This window comes from Ipomoea nil, unplaced genomic scaffold, assembly GCF_001879475.1.
Source record: "Ipomoea nil cultivar Tokyo-kokei standard unplaced genomic scaffold, Asagao_1.1 scaffold1770, whole genome shotgun sequence".
NCBI lineage: Eukaryota > Viridiplantae > Streptophyta > Magnoliopsida > Solanales > Convolvulaceae > Ipomoea > Ipomoea nil.
The window spans coordinates 3,687,241-3,701,875 of NW_017618198.1; the positions used below are offsets into that span (position 1 = coordinate 3,687,241).

General features: G+C 36.1%; 3 protein-coding genes across 3 annotated transcripts; 1 reads left to right on the top strand and 2 right to left on the bottom strand.

Annotated features, from left to right (window-relative positions):
* Positions 1-6,564: 6,564 nt before the first annotated feature.
* Positions 6,565-7,253, bottom strand: LOC109192471 (30S ribosomal protein S17, chloroplastic). Its single transcript, XM_019343129.1, has one exon. The coding sequence runs from the start codon at positions 7,183-7,185 to the stop codon at positions 6,703-6,705; it is 483 nt and encodes a 160-aa protein (XP_019198674.1). The 5' UTR covers positions 7,186-7,253; the 3' UTR covers positions 6,565-6,702.
* Positions 7,254-8,845: 1,592 nt separating this feature from the next.
* On the top strand, positions 8,846-10,135 carry LOC109192472 (photosystem I reaction center subunit VI, chloroplastic). The gene is made up of 3 exons (XM_019343130.1): positions 8,846-9,079; positions 9,243-9,369; positions 9,786-10,135. The coding sequence occupies exons 1-3, from the start codon at positions 8,952-8,954 to the stop codon at positions 9,963-9,965; spliced, it is 435 nt and encodes a 144-aa protein (XP_019198675.1). The 5' UTR covers positions 8,846-8,951; the 3' UTR covers positions 9,966-10,135.
* On the bottom strand, positions 9,982-13,345 carry LOC109192468 (rop guanine nucleotide exchange factor 12-like). Its single transcript, XM_019343121.1, has 7 exons — positions 12,976-13,345; positions 12,719-12,835; positions 12,079-12,233; positions 11,758-11,832; positions 11,410-11,682; positions 10,993-11,319; positions 9,982-10,903 (listed from the first exon to the last, which is right to left on the bottom strand). Exons 1-7 carry the CDS (start codon positions 13,037-13,039, stop codon positions 10,523-10,525), a joined length of 1,392 nt encoding a protein of 463 aa, XP_019198666.1. The 5' UTR covers positions 13,040-13,345; the 3' UTR covers positions 9,982-10,522.
* Between the last annotated feature and the right edge of the window lie 1,290 nt (positions 13,346-14,635).

A 14,635-nucleotide genomic window follows, 5' to 3' on the forward strand; every position in this document is an offset into this window, starting at 1 on the left:
CCACTTCCACGCATGCGTCTCTCAAAACATTCAAAACCTCAACTTGGCAATCAACCAATGGATCCCCACACCGCAACTAGACACTAGAACCTTCAACCCCAGAGCTTTAACCTAATCAAAAATGTCGGGATTTGACCGAATCTCCACCATCGCATTGCAGTAAATGTGATCTCGATCAACGTCGGCCGGGAGTGCCGTCTCCCACATAAGATGATTTAGGCGCAAAGGAAATAGCTTGTCATCCACCGATCTTAGTTCTGATGCGGTCATCTCTTTCCCTCAGACATATGGGTGGTGTAATATCAGGCCTCTCATCTCTAATGGCTTCAACTCCGTACAACTCGAAGATGCGCTTAGACCCACGCGGTAGGCTACGTTGCCACCGACGCTTGTGCCCATTAGAAATTAAAATATTTAGAAAAGTCAACGTATTTTGCGAGCCACTCATCGTCGCTGTTCTTTATCCAATACAGTGCTTCCATACAATCATCATAGGTCGGCGGCAACCGGTGCTCCGGCGTGCGGCGGTACTCAACGAAGATTACCACCGCAGATACTTCATTGGCAATATGGCGATAAAAATCTTGGAAGTTAGGCGTGTCGACTTTACACACGACGAAGCCTCCACCGTGAAAATAGACTATGAGGGGCAGCTTGGATAGAGGCTGAGAACCAACAGCTTTTCTGGGTGGCTAGCTACAAAGTCTATCTTATTTATTAAAGAGTTTATTCCCAGGAGCTTTACGGTTAAGGAGTGGAAAACCAATGAAGAAAAGCTTTAATAAATAAGATATATAAAATTACTTTTATGTCCTTAAATTTAACAGCTCATGGATGGAATTTTAACGAGGACCAAAATGGTTAACATTTTCAAAGTCGAAGGACTTAATTGGGCAAGAAAAATTATCGAGGACCAAATTGGTAATTTCGTAATAGTCGAGGGATCATTTTGGTAATAAACTCTAATAATAATAATAATAATAATAATAATAATAATAATAATAATAATGTAAAAAAAATTTAAAAAAAATAATAAAGGGGAGCCGCTGTGCGACTCCCCTTTTGTAAAATTTGCTCCCCCACATATCCCACATCGGTGAGATAAGTGGGGGATGGAGCCTTGAGGCTCCTATAAAAGGAGCCTCAAGGCTCCATTTTTTTAGAATAGCTATGTCCATCAGCTGCCAGCGGATGGGCAGGCTCATTAGTTTTTTTTTTTTTTTTTTTTTATAAATTATTGTAAGGGTGTTTTGGGGAAATATAAATTATTTCCCCAAAACGCCATTTTCAAATGTTGCTATATGCAGCGTTTGCAAACTTGGCGGTTTGGAGCAGCGCTAAACAACTTTTTTGGCATTTTGACCTTGGTCAAAATGCTGAAATGGTGGATCCGCCATTAACCAAACATGTCCAAAATGTCACTCAAAAAGTAAAAAGATGATAAATATACTAAAAATGTAATAAAAAAATTACAATATTATAGTAGAATAGGATGTTAATTGTGCCATACCGTTTGTTTTCTAGTTAGTCCTATTAAAGAGCATCTACATCAAGTAGATATTGTAAAGTTTTTACACGATGTTTAAGAAAAGTAAGATGATGTGGAGCCGTGGAGGAGTGATAATTACAAGGTATTGAGATATTGCAGATTTGTGGGTCCCAATACTTTAATTAATGAGCATTGAATATCGCGTGAAGGCCAAATACGCGCCCAGCTAGGCCACACACGTACTCTTCCTTTAACCAACTTGTAATCAGAATAAAAGATTTAAAAACTTTACTAACCCGAGGATATGGCAAAATGCCTCTTTCCATGGGTCAAGATTCTTTGAAATTAGTTAACAAGAAAGAAAGGTTTAATTCATTTCGAGCAAAAAATGATTTATTAGGAAAAAAATATGTGAAAGAATGTGGGTATTTTGAAGGTTGTATAGTTAAATCCTAACGTCTAGCTAAATCATTCTCGTGCTAGTATATAGCATGTTAACTCCGCAATAATATAAAGAAATTTCTAGAACTATGATACTATTATGCATAAGAGCTATGATATGATTGTGTGTGTGTGTGTGTATAGTGTAATGAAATGTGAAACATAAGAGGTCATTTTATGTATACTCATTATCCTCTTATCCAAACTCTCAAAAAATGTCACTCATATCTCATATCTTAACTATAATAAAGCTATATGGTTTGGGAAGTAATTAATATTACAATTAATGCCACAACATCCTTTATTATTAAAAAAAAAAAAAAAACACAACATTTGAAAAATAAAATAGCTATATATTATATAATCATATAAAAAATGTACTTTTGAAAAATAAAATAGCTATATATTATATAATCATATAAAAAATGTGTTTAATTAGAGTTTAAATTTACTCATACAAAATTTGAAATTTGCTTTCCAAATGTAATTATCTTAGTTATTATTCGTATTGTGAAAATTATAATATAGATGAAATACAATTAAGAATAAATCAATGTAATTATGTAAATTCTCTCTATAAGTTATGCACATAATTAGAGATTATATTAACCATACAAAATTTTAATTTTAATTTTGTATTCTATAAAAATAATAAATACTTGACCAATGGAAGCTCAAAAATATTATTATATTAAATAATTTAAAATATTTTAATTTTTTTATTTTTTATTTATATTTATAATAACATAATTTTTGCCCGTGCATCGCGCGGGTGAATTACTAGTTCTTCATAATAATGGTAACAAAATGACTACTAGTATGACGTTTAATTGTTATACTGTAATAAGTAACATTATTTATGTAGACTTTTTTTTTATTAGACATCGAAAATCTAAATATTCTAAAATTCAATTAAAATTATTTTTCCTATCAATATCCGAGTTTTGTCTTAGGTTTTGTTTGGCAAACCTAGCTGAAAAGCTATAAGCTAGGAGGTGAAAGCTGAAAAGCTATAAGCTCGGAGCTGAAAACTGAAGAGCTGTTAAGCTAGCTGTTATGATTGAAAGTGTTTGGTAAAAATAGATTTTTAATAAGCTGATAAATGTAAAAAGACTAAAAAGGACATCTTCATAAAATTTAAATTAGTTTGTTTACATATTAAAATTTAACATTTTGTCTTTAAAAAAAATTAACATTTTGAAATAAAACTATTAGCATAACCATGATCTAGCATCTCATAATGAAGTAGCAATATTGTTGCAAATCCCATAATAATAATAATAATAATAATAATAATAATAATAATAATAATAATAATAATAATAATAATAATAATAATAATAATATTTGCGGTGAAAGTTGCGGATAAAGGAGAAGAGAAAAAGATTTTAATTGGGAAGGGTAAATTATGTCATTTCTTTAATATATAAGGATAAATATGGAAAAAAAAAAGTTAGGAAGCTAGGAGCTTATTTTGAAACGCTGTCTAAAGTAGCGTTCCAAAATAAGCTCTTATTTTAAGCTAGGAGTTTATTTTTGGGAACATTACCAAACAGAGCTTATAACTTAATAGGAGCTTAAAATAAGCTATAAGCTCCTAAATAAGCTCTGCCAAACAGAGCCTTAAATCTTATTTACAATAATAATGCATTATTTAATTCTTACTTGTTTGGTGATTAGCATCATTTCATTCAATGAACAGCAAAACAGAATTAAGAGAGTTGTAGCAACTGGCCAAGATTAATAGAAGTAAAATACAAAAACACATTTAGCAACTTGAGTCACGTGATTGAGAGATGGTACCTTAAAAATCTTTCCTTTTTTTTTTTTTTAGGGGTGGGGGTGTGGTGAATTTCTATTGTGAGTAACTAATCTTGTTCCCAAAAAGTTTGAATTCCCAACTCTAAGGGCCCGACAGAGCATTTTGGGAGGATGTAAATCATGATAACTCAACTGGACCTTTGCTTACTTCGCACAAGAAGCCGCTCCCACACTGCCGCTGGTGAAACTCGATCCCTGATCATTGTTTCCAAATTCACCCTATATGACCAATTGAGCTGCCCATACAAGCTGTGAATAGTTAGTTAATCTTGATTTCATTGAAGTTTGTCCTGATTTGCATTCAAACTAAGACATCTTGAAGACAAAACTAAGTGCCTTCCAGGATGTTTCTTTGAAATTTCCAACAGCTCTTCAGTACACCAATGTATGACCATATTTTTGTCTTTTGATTTTACAATGTTCCCAGACTATTGTTCTACTTGCACTTTTGCAGTCACCAGTGCATTAGGAAATGCCAAACCTACAAAAGCCCAAAGGGCATGATTTTGGGAAATGCAGTCACAAGTTTTTAGTCATCTCTTCCTGGAAATATGGAAATTTTGAAATCTCCATCATATCATTCTAACTGAAACCACCACATATGCAAATATGTGTTAGAATAAAGCGCGGCGCAACTTTAGTTCTCTTGAATCCGTGATCTTGCTCTGATATCACTTATTAGGATCAAGCACTTATCACTATACCAAAAGTTATAGCTTGTAGTGAAAGGACAACTTTATTTCTTTATACTGCCACATTTTTTAGAGGCAAGATGCTGGACAGCATGGACTTATCCCTACACCGGCCTCCATCCAACAATATGCATTATTGTTATTGCAATTTGATTCTATAATGACATATTGTGAATCCTGCAACACTCAACCTTATGTAACGCGCGGGGCACTTTGCTACACATTTCCGAGGTTTGCTACATCTTTCTCGACTTCTCTAGCACTTGTACATAGCATCTCATAGTTAGTAGAATATTCTAGAAGCATATACATAACACTAGTAGTTGTAGGGACACCTTAGAATATTCTAGAACATTAGAGAATTCTCTTGGTTTTGTAGAGAGTTATGAGGATTCTAGAGAACAAATCTTAACCGTAGGATTAACTCAATCTCCACCCTCCATTGAGGAGGTGGAATGGGTATAAATACCCCTCAAGGGGGGCCTCATTTGTAACGAATTAAGCAACTCCTCAAGTGTTTTTAGAATATTCTTGCCTTACTTGTTTTCCTAGCCATCCGACCCTTTACTTAGCATACTTCCGTTGACGAATACTTCCGAGGGTCGGACGAGTGGCTGACTTAGCTATTTGAAGGGAAAAAATTAGCTAGGGCCGCACGAGATGTCGTAAGTGGAAAACGAGTACTTGACACTTAGCTCAAAATTTCAATCAGGTCTTACAGAAATAGAAATCTGCTTAGAATACACATATCTGTTAAAGTACTATGACGGTAAGTAAATATGGCGACTAGATTGATGGAAAAATGCATACTATACTACGCTACTTTGCAAGTCCACATTATGAAAGAAAGTGCCAGACGCAAATTGCTAAATTACTAAAGAAATTTTTTTTACTTTGTTATCGGTCATAGGCAATTTAAGTGTCATCAACCAAATCAAGAATCAAAGACAACGGCGACGGAGACAGTGTTGATTATCGCCTGCGCCTTGTGGATCATCAGATAAGTGTGGAAATCATCACACAGAGTTGTGATGATATCATCCAGAGACACATCAAGAGACACAGAAGTAGCGTTGGGGATAGAACTAAGATAAAGTCAAGTAGCGTTGGGGATAGAACTAAGATAAAGTCATAGACAAGTAGTGTTCAGTAAGATGTTCCATTCTGATTAGATAATTATTCAAGGTAGAAAGTAATATATGTAAAGAAGTGTTAAATATAAAATACTTACACTAGTCAAACCAACCAAGGTTGCATAAAAGTATAACACTAGTCTTAAAGAAGGGCAAGTAACTTAACAATCCTAACACAAATATCATGATAGCTTTTAAAGTATGGAATATACAAATACTTTATGACCCTACAAGTCTATAATCAGGCAGTCAGAAATATTGCAAATGTATGAGTGCAGTAAAGTGAGCCAAAAGTTTTGATTGAAAACTTTTAGCTAGTCTCACTGCACAAAACCAAGCTTCCACTTAATGGTGGTCGCTGTGTATTTGCATATCCTTTCTCACAATCTCACATAATCACAATCAATCATTTCAATATAACTTGGCTTTGTGAAACAAGCCTAGCCAAGATTCAAGAACCTCCTTCTAAAACTGTTCAAACCTCACAATGAGGGCAAGTAACTTATTGGATGAGGGTTTACAGGATTCCTAAAGGCATGGTACTGCAGTGATGACAATCCTAACACGAATACCTTGATAGCTTTTGAAGTATGGAATATACAAATAGTTTAAGGCCCAACAAGTCTATAAGAAGCAGACATGACACTCTCAAACATCATGCAAAGATTTGAGGGCAGTAAAGTGCACCAGACAGTTTAGATTGAAATCCAAAATAGCAAATATACTAAATCAGGATAATGGCCTTCCATTGATTGAACCAAGCTTCCACTTAATAGCATTGGTTGTGTATTTGCAGATTCTTTCTTACACAATCACAATCAATTAGGTGTCAAATGCATTTCAATATAACTTGGTTTAGTGAGAAAGGCGTAGCTAAGAATTCCCCTTATAGAACTGTTCAAACCAGAATTGCAATCTTCTGTTAGACAAATGATCGAACATCTTAATTCACATTGTCAATAAGCACCAATCAGGAGTGAGCAACAAAGATACTAAACCCATAAAATCAAGACAAAACATTCATTATTTAACACATTAATCAAACTACACAATGATAAGTTTTCACTAGCAAAAATTCAAGAAAACGCAAAATACAATCAAACTTTGAATACCAACAAAGCCAGTTCTAATTACTCTCAGTCTGCTGGGACTCCATGGGAAGCCCAAGCTCCTGGGACTCGGTATCCTCCTTGGGCTTGCGCTGATTCCTGGGAGGGGCAGGGATGGCAACGAAAGTCTTGGTCTTGCTAATGGGGCGGCTCTTTTCTAGCTGAACAAAGTCCCCAACTTTGAACTGGTTGGAGGGGTCGTGAGCCTGGTACTTCTTCTTCACCCTGTACCTGCGCTTGTACTTTGGGTGCACTGTGAGGCGGACAACCTCGACGGCAACAGTCTTGTCGTTGGTGGCGCAGACGACGCGGCCCTGCATGACCTTCATAGCCCGAATTGCGGGGAGGAAAGCGGGGGCGCGTGGCTGGGGAGCGGAGATGCAAGAAGAGGGCTTTGAGAGATGGGACAGAGAGGAGGAGCCATGGAGGAAAGGGGTAGCGAGGGTGAGGGATTTGAATTGGGAGATTGGGAGTTGAAGAAGAGGAGAGGTGAGTGGCATTTTGGGAGAGTTTGGATAAGAAAGAGGATGACGAGCACAAAGCCACAAAGCTAAAAATATTTCGCAAATCGCAATTTCATTACAGTATTTCAATTTCAGCTGGGGCTTGCGCTTGAGGATGGGAAGGTTTTTTTTTTTTTTTTTTTTTTTAAATAGTACGGAGTAAATGAATTTTTAAGTGGAAAATGTTGTTGGATAGTATTGTTAATTGAAGCATGTGCTCTACCTTAACTAAAGACTAAGTTTTTAGTTGGAGCTCCATCTCAACTAAAAGTTTAAACTTTTAGTTGGATTGCACATTAATTATTGTATGATCAATATTGTTGTGAATAATAATAATAATAATAGTGGAAGAGAGGAGCAATTTGATTTTTGATGTTAATTTGAAATGAATTTTACCAGGATAAACGTTGGGTATTTATAGGGATAAGCATGATACTAAATAAATATTATTTATATAACATATGACTATATCTGTTAGAGCTAGCCTAGTTGGTTAGTCACAAGTCTATATAGTCTCCACGAATAAAATAAAAATTTATACATTAATCTCATGACTTCTATATAACACAACCTTGTATTCCCCTTATACCCAAGTAGACATCGTCTAAAATTATATATTGACTAACTGGTGTATAAAATTTATTTAATTACACCTCGTAAATTATGTTTGATTAAGGTGGTGTAAATAGCAATATGAACAACACTCATTTGGTTATTTACACCACCTATATAATTATTAAAAAATTTCACTTTTTTACAATTTCAAGATACTTTATAGAGGAAATTTTAATTTTGGTCATATTTTTTTGAAAGCCAAGAAAATCAGATTGCATTAAACTGTAGGGGTCTTGTTAATTTTAGTCATTGACTTTCAAAAGTGTTAATTTAGTACCTCAACTATGTAATTTTTGTCAATTTTGGTCACTTCGGTCAAATTTCGCCAAAAAATTTTAATGATTAAAATAATAAGGGTATTTTGGTCGTTTCACGCCTCTTTTCTTCTTCTCTGGCGAGTCCATCCCTTTCTCTCCTCGTTTCCGACATTCTTTCTCACTGTAAACCATATCTTTAATATCATCAAACCTCTTTTCCCCATCATCTTAGTTCATTTTATTCGTCGAAAACGGGAGAGGAAGTGATGGACTCGCATAGGAAGAAGAAAAGAGACGTGAAATGATTAGAATATCATCATTATTTTAACAATTAAAATTTTTCAGCGAAATTTGACCGGTAATTTGGTCGGAGTGGCCAAAATTGACAAAAATTGCATAGTTGAGGTACTAAATTAACACTTTTAAAAGTCATGAACTGAAATTAACAAGACCTATATAGTCATAAGACCAAAATTAAAATTTCATCATATTTTATACTAACTTTTGACTAAAGGGTGGTGCAAATTGCAACACCCTGATTGATAGGCTAATAATTGTACATTTATAAACGTACATATACTATTTGCTCTCAATCAAAGTGAGCGCTATAAAATGGAGCAATTTTTTTTTAGTTAGCCCCATATATGATGGTCTATAGACTGAAAAATTGACAGATGACACAATCTAATAACAGATAGGCTTATCCATGCATAATCCATGTGGCACCACATAAATGGGACTTCATATCCCTAAAAAGATACCCACAACGCCAAGTGTCTCCACACAATCCACGCAAAAACATCAAAAACCCACCGCGCTGGAATCAACACTCCAAATAATCAAGAACTGAAAATCCATTTTTGTTTGTTTGGAGCGAAAGAAAGAAAGGCCATGGCATCTCTAGCAACCCTTTCTGCTGTCAAGCCCACCACCGTCAATGGCCTTGCCGGGAGCTCCATTAATGGAACCAAGCTCCATGTTAAATCATCTCGCCTCAACTTCAAACCCTCCAAACCCAGGCAAGATCCAATCTTTACTCTTTTTTTGAATGCAACTTTAATCTATGCTAAGGATTTAAATCTCATTTTGGTTAAGTTTAAATTGAGTTCATCTTTAATTTGTACAGCCAAACTTCCACAAAGTGATCTAGAACTGAACTGATTGTGTGCATTGTGTGAATAGGGCTGGTGCTATTGTGGCTAAGTATGGTGACAAGAGTGTTTACTTTGACTTGGAGGATTTGGGCAACACCACTGGGCAATGGGACTTGTATGGCTCAGATGCACCTTCACCATACAACTCTCTTCAGGTATATTTGGCTTCATTTTATTTTGGGTTACCAAGAAACCCGCAGCCATTACCCGAGGGTCTGCACTAGTTAATCCCTGCCTTGTGATCCTAGTCTGACAAAAGACCACAAGAATGTAAACCGTTGGCTAAAACCAAGAAGGCCAATAGGCCAGTCCTGCTAGGAGTTAGACTTGTAACATTGTGGTTACCAAGTTAACCGTCTGAACAACTTCATTTTGTTAATATTTTCTAGCAGTCACCTAATATACAGATTGGTACATTTCATGACTATAGAGAAGTTGCTTATTACAGAGTAATTAGTTTTGTAGTATACTTGAGTCATACTTGTCTAGAGATTAGGCTTGTAAACGTTTATGGCGTTGTATTTGCTCGTACTTTAAGGCTCTTCTTTCTTGCTTGGATTGAAATTCGCAGAGCAAGTTCTTTGAGACGTTTGCTGCTCCTTTCACCAAGAGAGGTCTGTTGCTGAAATTCTTGATCCTAGGCGGCGGTTCCACTCTTGCTTACCTCAGTGCAACCGCAGATGGTGATATTCTTCCCATAAAGAAGGGCCCACAACTTCCCCCCAAGCTTGGACCTCGTGGCAAGATCTAAACATGTCGCCGTTCAAGATTTTCTGTCTTTGTTGTGTCCGGTGTAAGCTTGTAAGTATAACTGAAGCCTACTAGAGACCTCTATTTCAAGAAGTTCAATATTATTGCCATTTGAAACATTGCTCTCTTGTTAGCTTAATGTTCTTGTGCAATTTCATTCGATTGATTTGGGATTTCGTATGCTTATGATAATTGTGAATTTATAGAAGGAACCATATCAAATCAAACCAAACAATCTATTTAGGGTATGGAATATCCAAAAACAAATATGAATACTATAATCTATATCTTCTCTCCAATTTCTACAAGGTCATAGACGACTAATTGTAAGCTAGATGGAACTCTTTGGAAGGTGAGTTATGTTTAGGGTATGGAATATCCAAAATTACACGAGGAATAACTTGGTCAAATCCTATAAGGCATGAACCGATCTTGATAAATACATCTCAGCCCGAGCCTTATTATCAGTCTTGATGAACTCCTAGTCTCCTACCATAAGTCGAGATTCAATTCCAGGCTCCTGATCTGAGCTAACCAGCATTGCACAGTTTAAAATGTTTAGTGGCGTGCTGTAGGACTTATGGAGCCTGCTAAGTTTTCCAAGTAGGAAGTTTTCTTGCCGGTGGTTACTACTAAGCTGGGTGGTTTACTTAGGAGCTTTGCGTCTTTGTCTTTTGCCGATTGATCCTTAACTCCTTTCTTTGCACCGTCCTCTCCTTGATCCAACTTCGACCAATCCATGAAGTCCCACAGTGTCATTGATGCATTTGCGTCTTTAGCATTTGGAGTGTCTTTATGAGAACAACCCTTCTTTTTGCTGGCATGGTTAGTTTGTGTAGCGGCATCTGCTTGAATAACGTCTTCTATTCTTGACAAGACCGTGTAAGCCAGGCTTTCAATTACTCTCGAATAGCTCTCCAGCACTGCATGCCCGACATCCTAGGAATAAACAACATAGGAAGAATCTCGTATTTAGACAAATGTAGGAGTACATAACGTATGTTTTAGCTAATGGTATGAGATCTTACCGAGTTATATTGGATTTTGCTGATATCCAGTGAAGATTGAGGGATTCCAGGGTAGCGGTGCTTGAGAATGAGCAATATAGTCTCTGCTCGATCTTCAAAGATCTCTCGTTTTTCCATACTGACAGCTGAACGATAGCTCGACTTTTCATTTTTATGGATCATCTTCCTTTTCCAAATCACTACAGATGCTTCAATCTTATTCTTAAGTTCCACGATTTTATGTTCATGTTCTGAAGACAACCCCATCATGGACAGAAAATAATCAGGATCGAAATATTCATCTGTGATGCTTTTGTAGATCGAGTCTCCCAGGGTTGCTCTACCATTCTAACATCAAAACACGCATAAATTTTATTACTCCCCTAAACTTTTAAGCATGATAGGGGGAATGTAATGAAAGCTTGCTATTTGTGTTACCTTTGGCAGAGATTCTATATAACTCTCTGGGATCTCCATTTCTGCAAGAACTTGAGCATTTATGGCCATGGCTGCTTTGAGAACTTGGTTAACCGAATCCTTCTGAACCTGTAACCATTTCCTCGAAGATTCAGACAAGCCAGCAGGCGGGACATGAGGAGTTGGTATCCACCATTTGTCGACTTTCTTGCTATTCTTGCCTTTCTGCTCACCATCATCCTTCGACGATGAATAGTAGAACTCGTTTTGATCCTTAGAGCTGTCCAGACAATCCTGTCGGTTTTCCATGTATCAGTAACCCGTAAGAATCACAGACATAGAAAGTGCGATGAACTGCAAAAATCTTACAATGAGCGTCGCGTCTAGCTTGCGTAGCGCTGGGATGTTCGTTCGCAGATCGGTTCTCTTCTTAGTTACCATAATCTGTCAAACAAAGAAGCATATATGAGTGTTGTTTGTTCAGCATATAACCATTAATATGCAATCCAACTATCAGCTTAGGCGAGCACATGCTTCAATTTGGTATCAGAGCCAAATCAGGTCATGGGTTCGAATTTCTACATGTTGCTTAGAACCCACCGCACACGTGAGGGGGCGTGTTGAGCATATTACCATTAATATGCAATCCAACTATCAGCTAGTAAATATGTGTGGGAGATTATAGTATACCTCCATGCATGTTCCATCTTTTGATGTTTGTTTGGAAGGGACAAGTTCAACAATGTGGTCTGTAACAGACAAAAGCCAATCTATTTCCTTTCTCCACCTTGCTCTCCTTTCTGCTGCCATTGGCTCCAATCTCTTTATTTCTCCAAACACAGAAGCTGCATTTTTGGGGGGGAAACACAAACCATAAATGACAATACAATAAATATGAAAACTCTTAAAACACAACCTCAATTTCACCAATATATATATAGATTCATGATCAAATGAGTTCACCCCTTCCCATGTGTCCGTGTGGACAGAAAGCTAGAGATAAATTGTCAAATCTGATCCATTATCAACTGTACAAATGGACCAGATCTCACGAACTCATGAGAAGGGGTAAACTCAGAACATCTCCCCTGTAAAAAAGTGTTCACCCTCCATCTTGAGAAATACTAATGTTTACAATAATTATAAAATTGATCCGTTTCTTTTACTAAAACCCTGAGATCAGTTCTCACTTTTTACGGGGGAACCATGTTCTCATTTGATCATACCCCTATATATATATATATATATATATATATATATATATATATATATATATATATATATATATATATATATTAAACCATGATTGAAGGCCATTAAAAAAACATACCTGCTGTATTTGTGATTGCATTTGACAAAGCCAAAGCAGAAGAAACGCCCTTTCCACCGCCTGACATATCCTCACCAAGAAGCAATTTTGCAAACCTCTCCTTCATCAGCTTCTCGTCTGTAACAACCACCCCAGAACACAAAAATGCATGTAACTATCCACCCATCTATATATATATATATATATATATATATATATATATCTCTATATATATATAACATAAATGTGTAGTCTGACTATCAGTTTATGCTAATTACCTGATGGTTTGCCATTATTGGCCGTGTTCTGGCTCCCCGCGTCTGCCTCGATTGCCTGAACCATCTTCTCTGATTCAAGCTAGCCGGATTGCAGATGGGGGTTCAGAAAAGCATTAAAAAGCTGACTGAAATGGGGAGGGATCGGAGAGATTTTGTTGAGGGGAATAGAATTGAATGAGAAGAGGAGGAGGGCAAATTAAAGTTTGGGATTGATTGGTTGATTAATGTTTAAGGTTTGTGTGTGTGTTTAAGGTTTGCTGTGGTTTTGGATGGTTGACACAACGTGGGGTGCATGTTTCAGAATGGAATGAACCCAGCCAGACACACACTAAAATATTAATGTTGACAATTATTGGAGGTTTTGTAATGGTGAGAGAGAATGCAATGGAGAAGATAAATCAAAATATTTAATCATATCTTTTTTATTTACGGGGTAATAAATATAATCATATCTCGATAAATATAATGGATGTTTCATATGTACATAATTATGGGTCTGTTTGGTTGGTGGGTTTTGCCCATAGGAATGGGTATGAAAGTGATTGTTGTTGTTTAGTTGATAGGTTTTTAGAACATTACTATGAGTTTCGAATACCCCATCAATTGAAAAACTCATACCCAAATACAATAACAGGGCGTTTGGTTGGAGGGATTTTAAATTCCCTCCCCACTTAATTCCCACCTAATTCCAAAGACCATTAAATTCCGTAGTTTGGTTGGAGGGAATTACAATTCCCCAATTTTCATGGAATTAAAATCTCATATCACCCTGGTATTTTAATTCCTGGGAAAAAAAGATAGTAATGAGTCAAAATTCTCCTTCCTTTTTTAACCTAAAATTAATGTCTAACAACAATAATGGACATTTTTTACTTTATACTACTTATTCCCTTTCAATTCCCATGTATACCAAACATTGGAATTGAAATTCCCAGTAATTCTATACCTGTCAACCAAACACTGGAATTTAAATTCTCACTTTATTCCCAGTAATTCAACTCTCATGGAATTACAATTCCTTTCCCACATAATTCCCCCCTCCAACCAAACGCCCTGTAAGGGTTTCATTCTCAAGCACTACTATTAGTAACCATTCTCATTCCACCCTATTACCAAACATGTTAAATACTTTCATCAAAACTCATTACCATTACCAAGTATTTGATACCCATTCCGATTCTGATTCCTATGTGCGAACCAAACACACCCTATATAGTAGAATACACATGAACTCCTAACATAATACACATACGGTGTGTTTGATTGATTGATTTTGCTCATAGTAATGGGTATGAAAGTGATTGTTATTGTTTGGTTGATAGGTTTTTAGAAGTTTCGAATACTCCATCAATTAAAAAACTCATACCTAAATAAAATAAAGATTTTATTCTCTTATTCAATCTCAAGCACTACTATTAGTAATCATTCTCATTCCACCCTACTACTAAACATGTTAAATACTTTCACCAAAACATATTACCATTACCAAGTATTTGATACTCATTCCGATTCCGATTCCCATGTGCGAACCAAACATACACATAATCTTAACATAATACATAATATACATAAACTCTTAACGGAATACACATGAACTCTTAACATAATACACAATTACACATAAACTCTTACAGGGCGTTTGGTTGGAGGGGGGAATTAT

Coding starts and splice junctions, on each gene's coding strand:
- LOC109192471 (XM_019343129.1), bottom strand. CDS start 7,185: ATGCCACTCACCTCTCCTCTTCTTCAACTCCCAATCTCCCAATTCAAA.
- LOC109192472 (XM_019343130.1), top strand. CDS start 8,952: ATGGCATCTCTAGCAACCCTTTCTGCTGTCAAGCCCACCACCGTCAAT. Junction 9,080..9,242: donor TTCAAACCCTCCAAACCCAG/GCAAGATCCAAT, acceptor TTGTGTGAATAG/GGCTGGTGCTATTGTGGCTA. Junction 9,370..9,785: donor CACCATACAACTCTCTTCAG/GTATATTTGGCT, acceptor TGAAATTCGCAG/AGCAAGTTCTTTGAGACGTT.
- LOC109192468 (XM_019343121.1), bottom strand. CDS start 13,039: ATGGTTCAGGCAATCGAGGCAGACGCGGGGAGCCAGAACACGGCCAAT. Junction 11,833..12,078: donor AAGATGGAACATGCATGGAG/GTATACTATAAT, acceptor TTTGTTTGACAG/ATTATGGTAACTAAGAAGAG. Junction 11,320..11,409: donor ATATAGAATCTCTGCCAAAG/GTAACACAAATA, acceptor TTTTGATGTTAG/AATGGTAGAGCAACCCTGGG.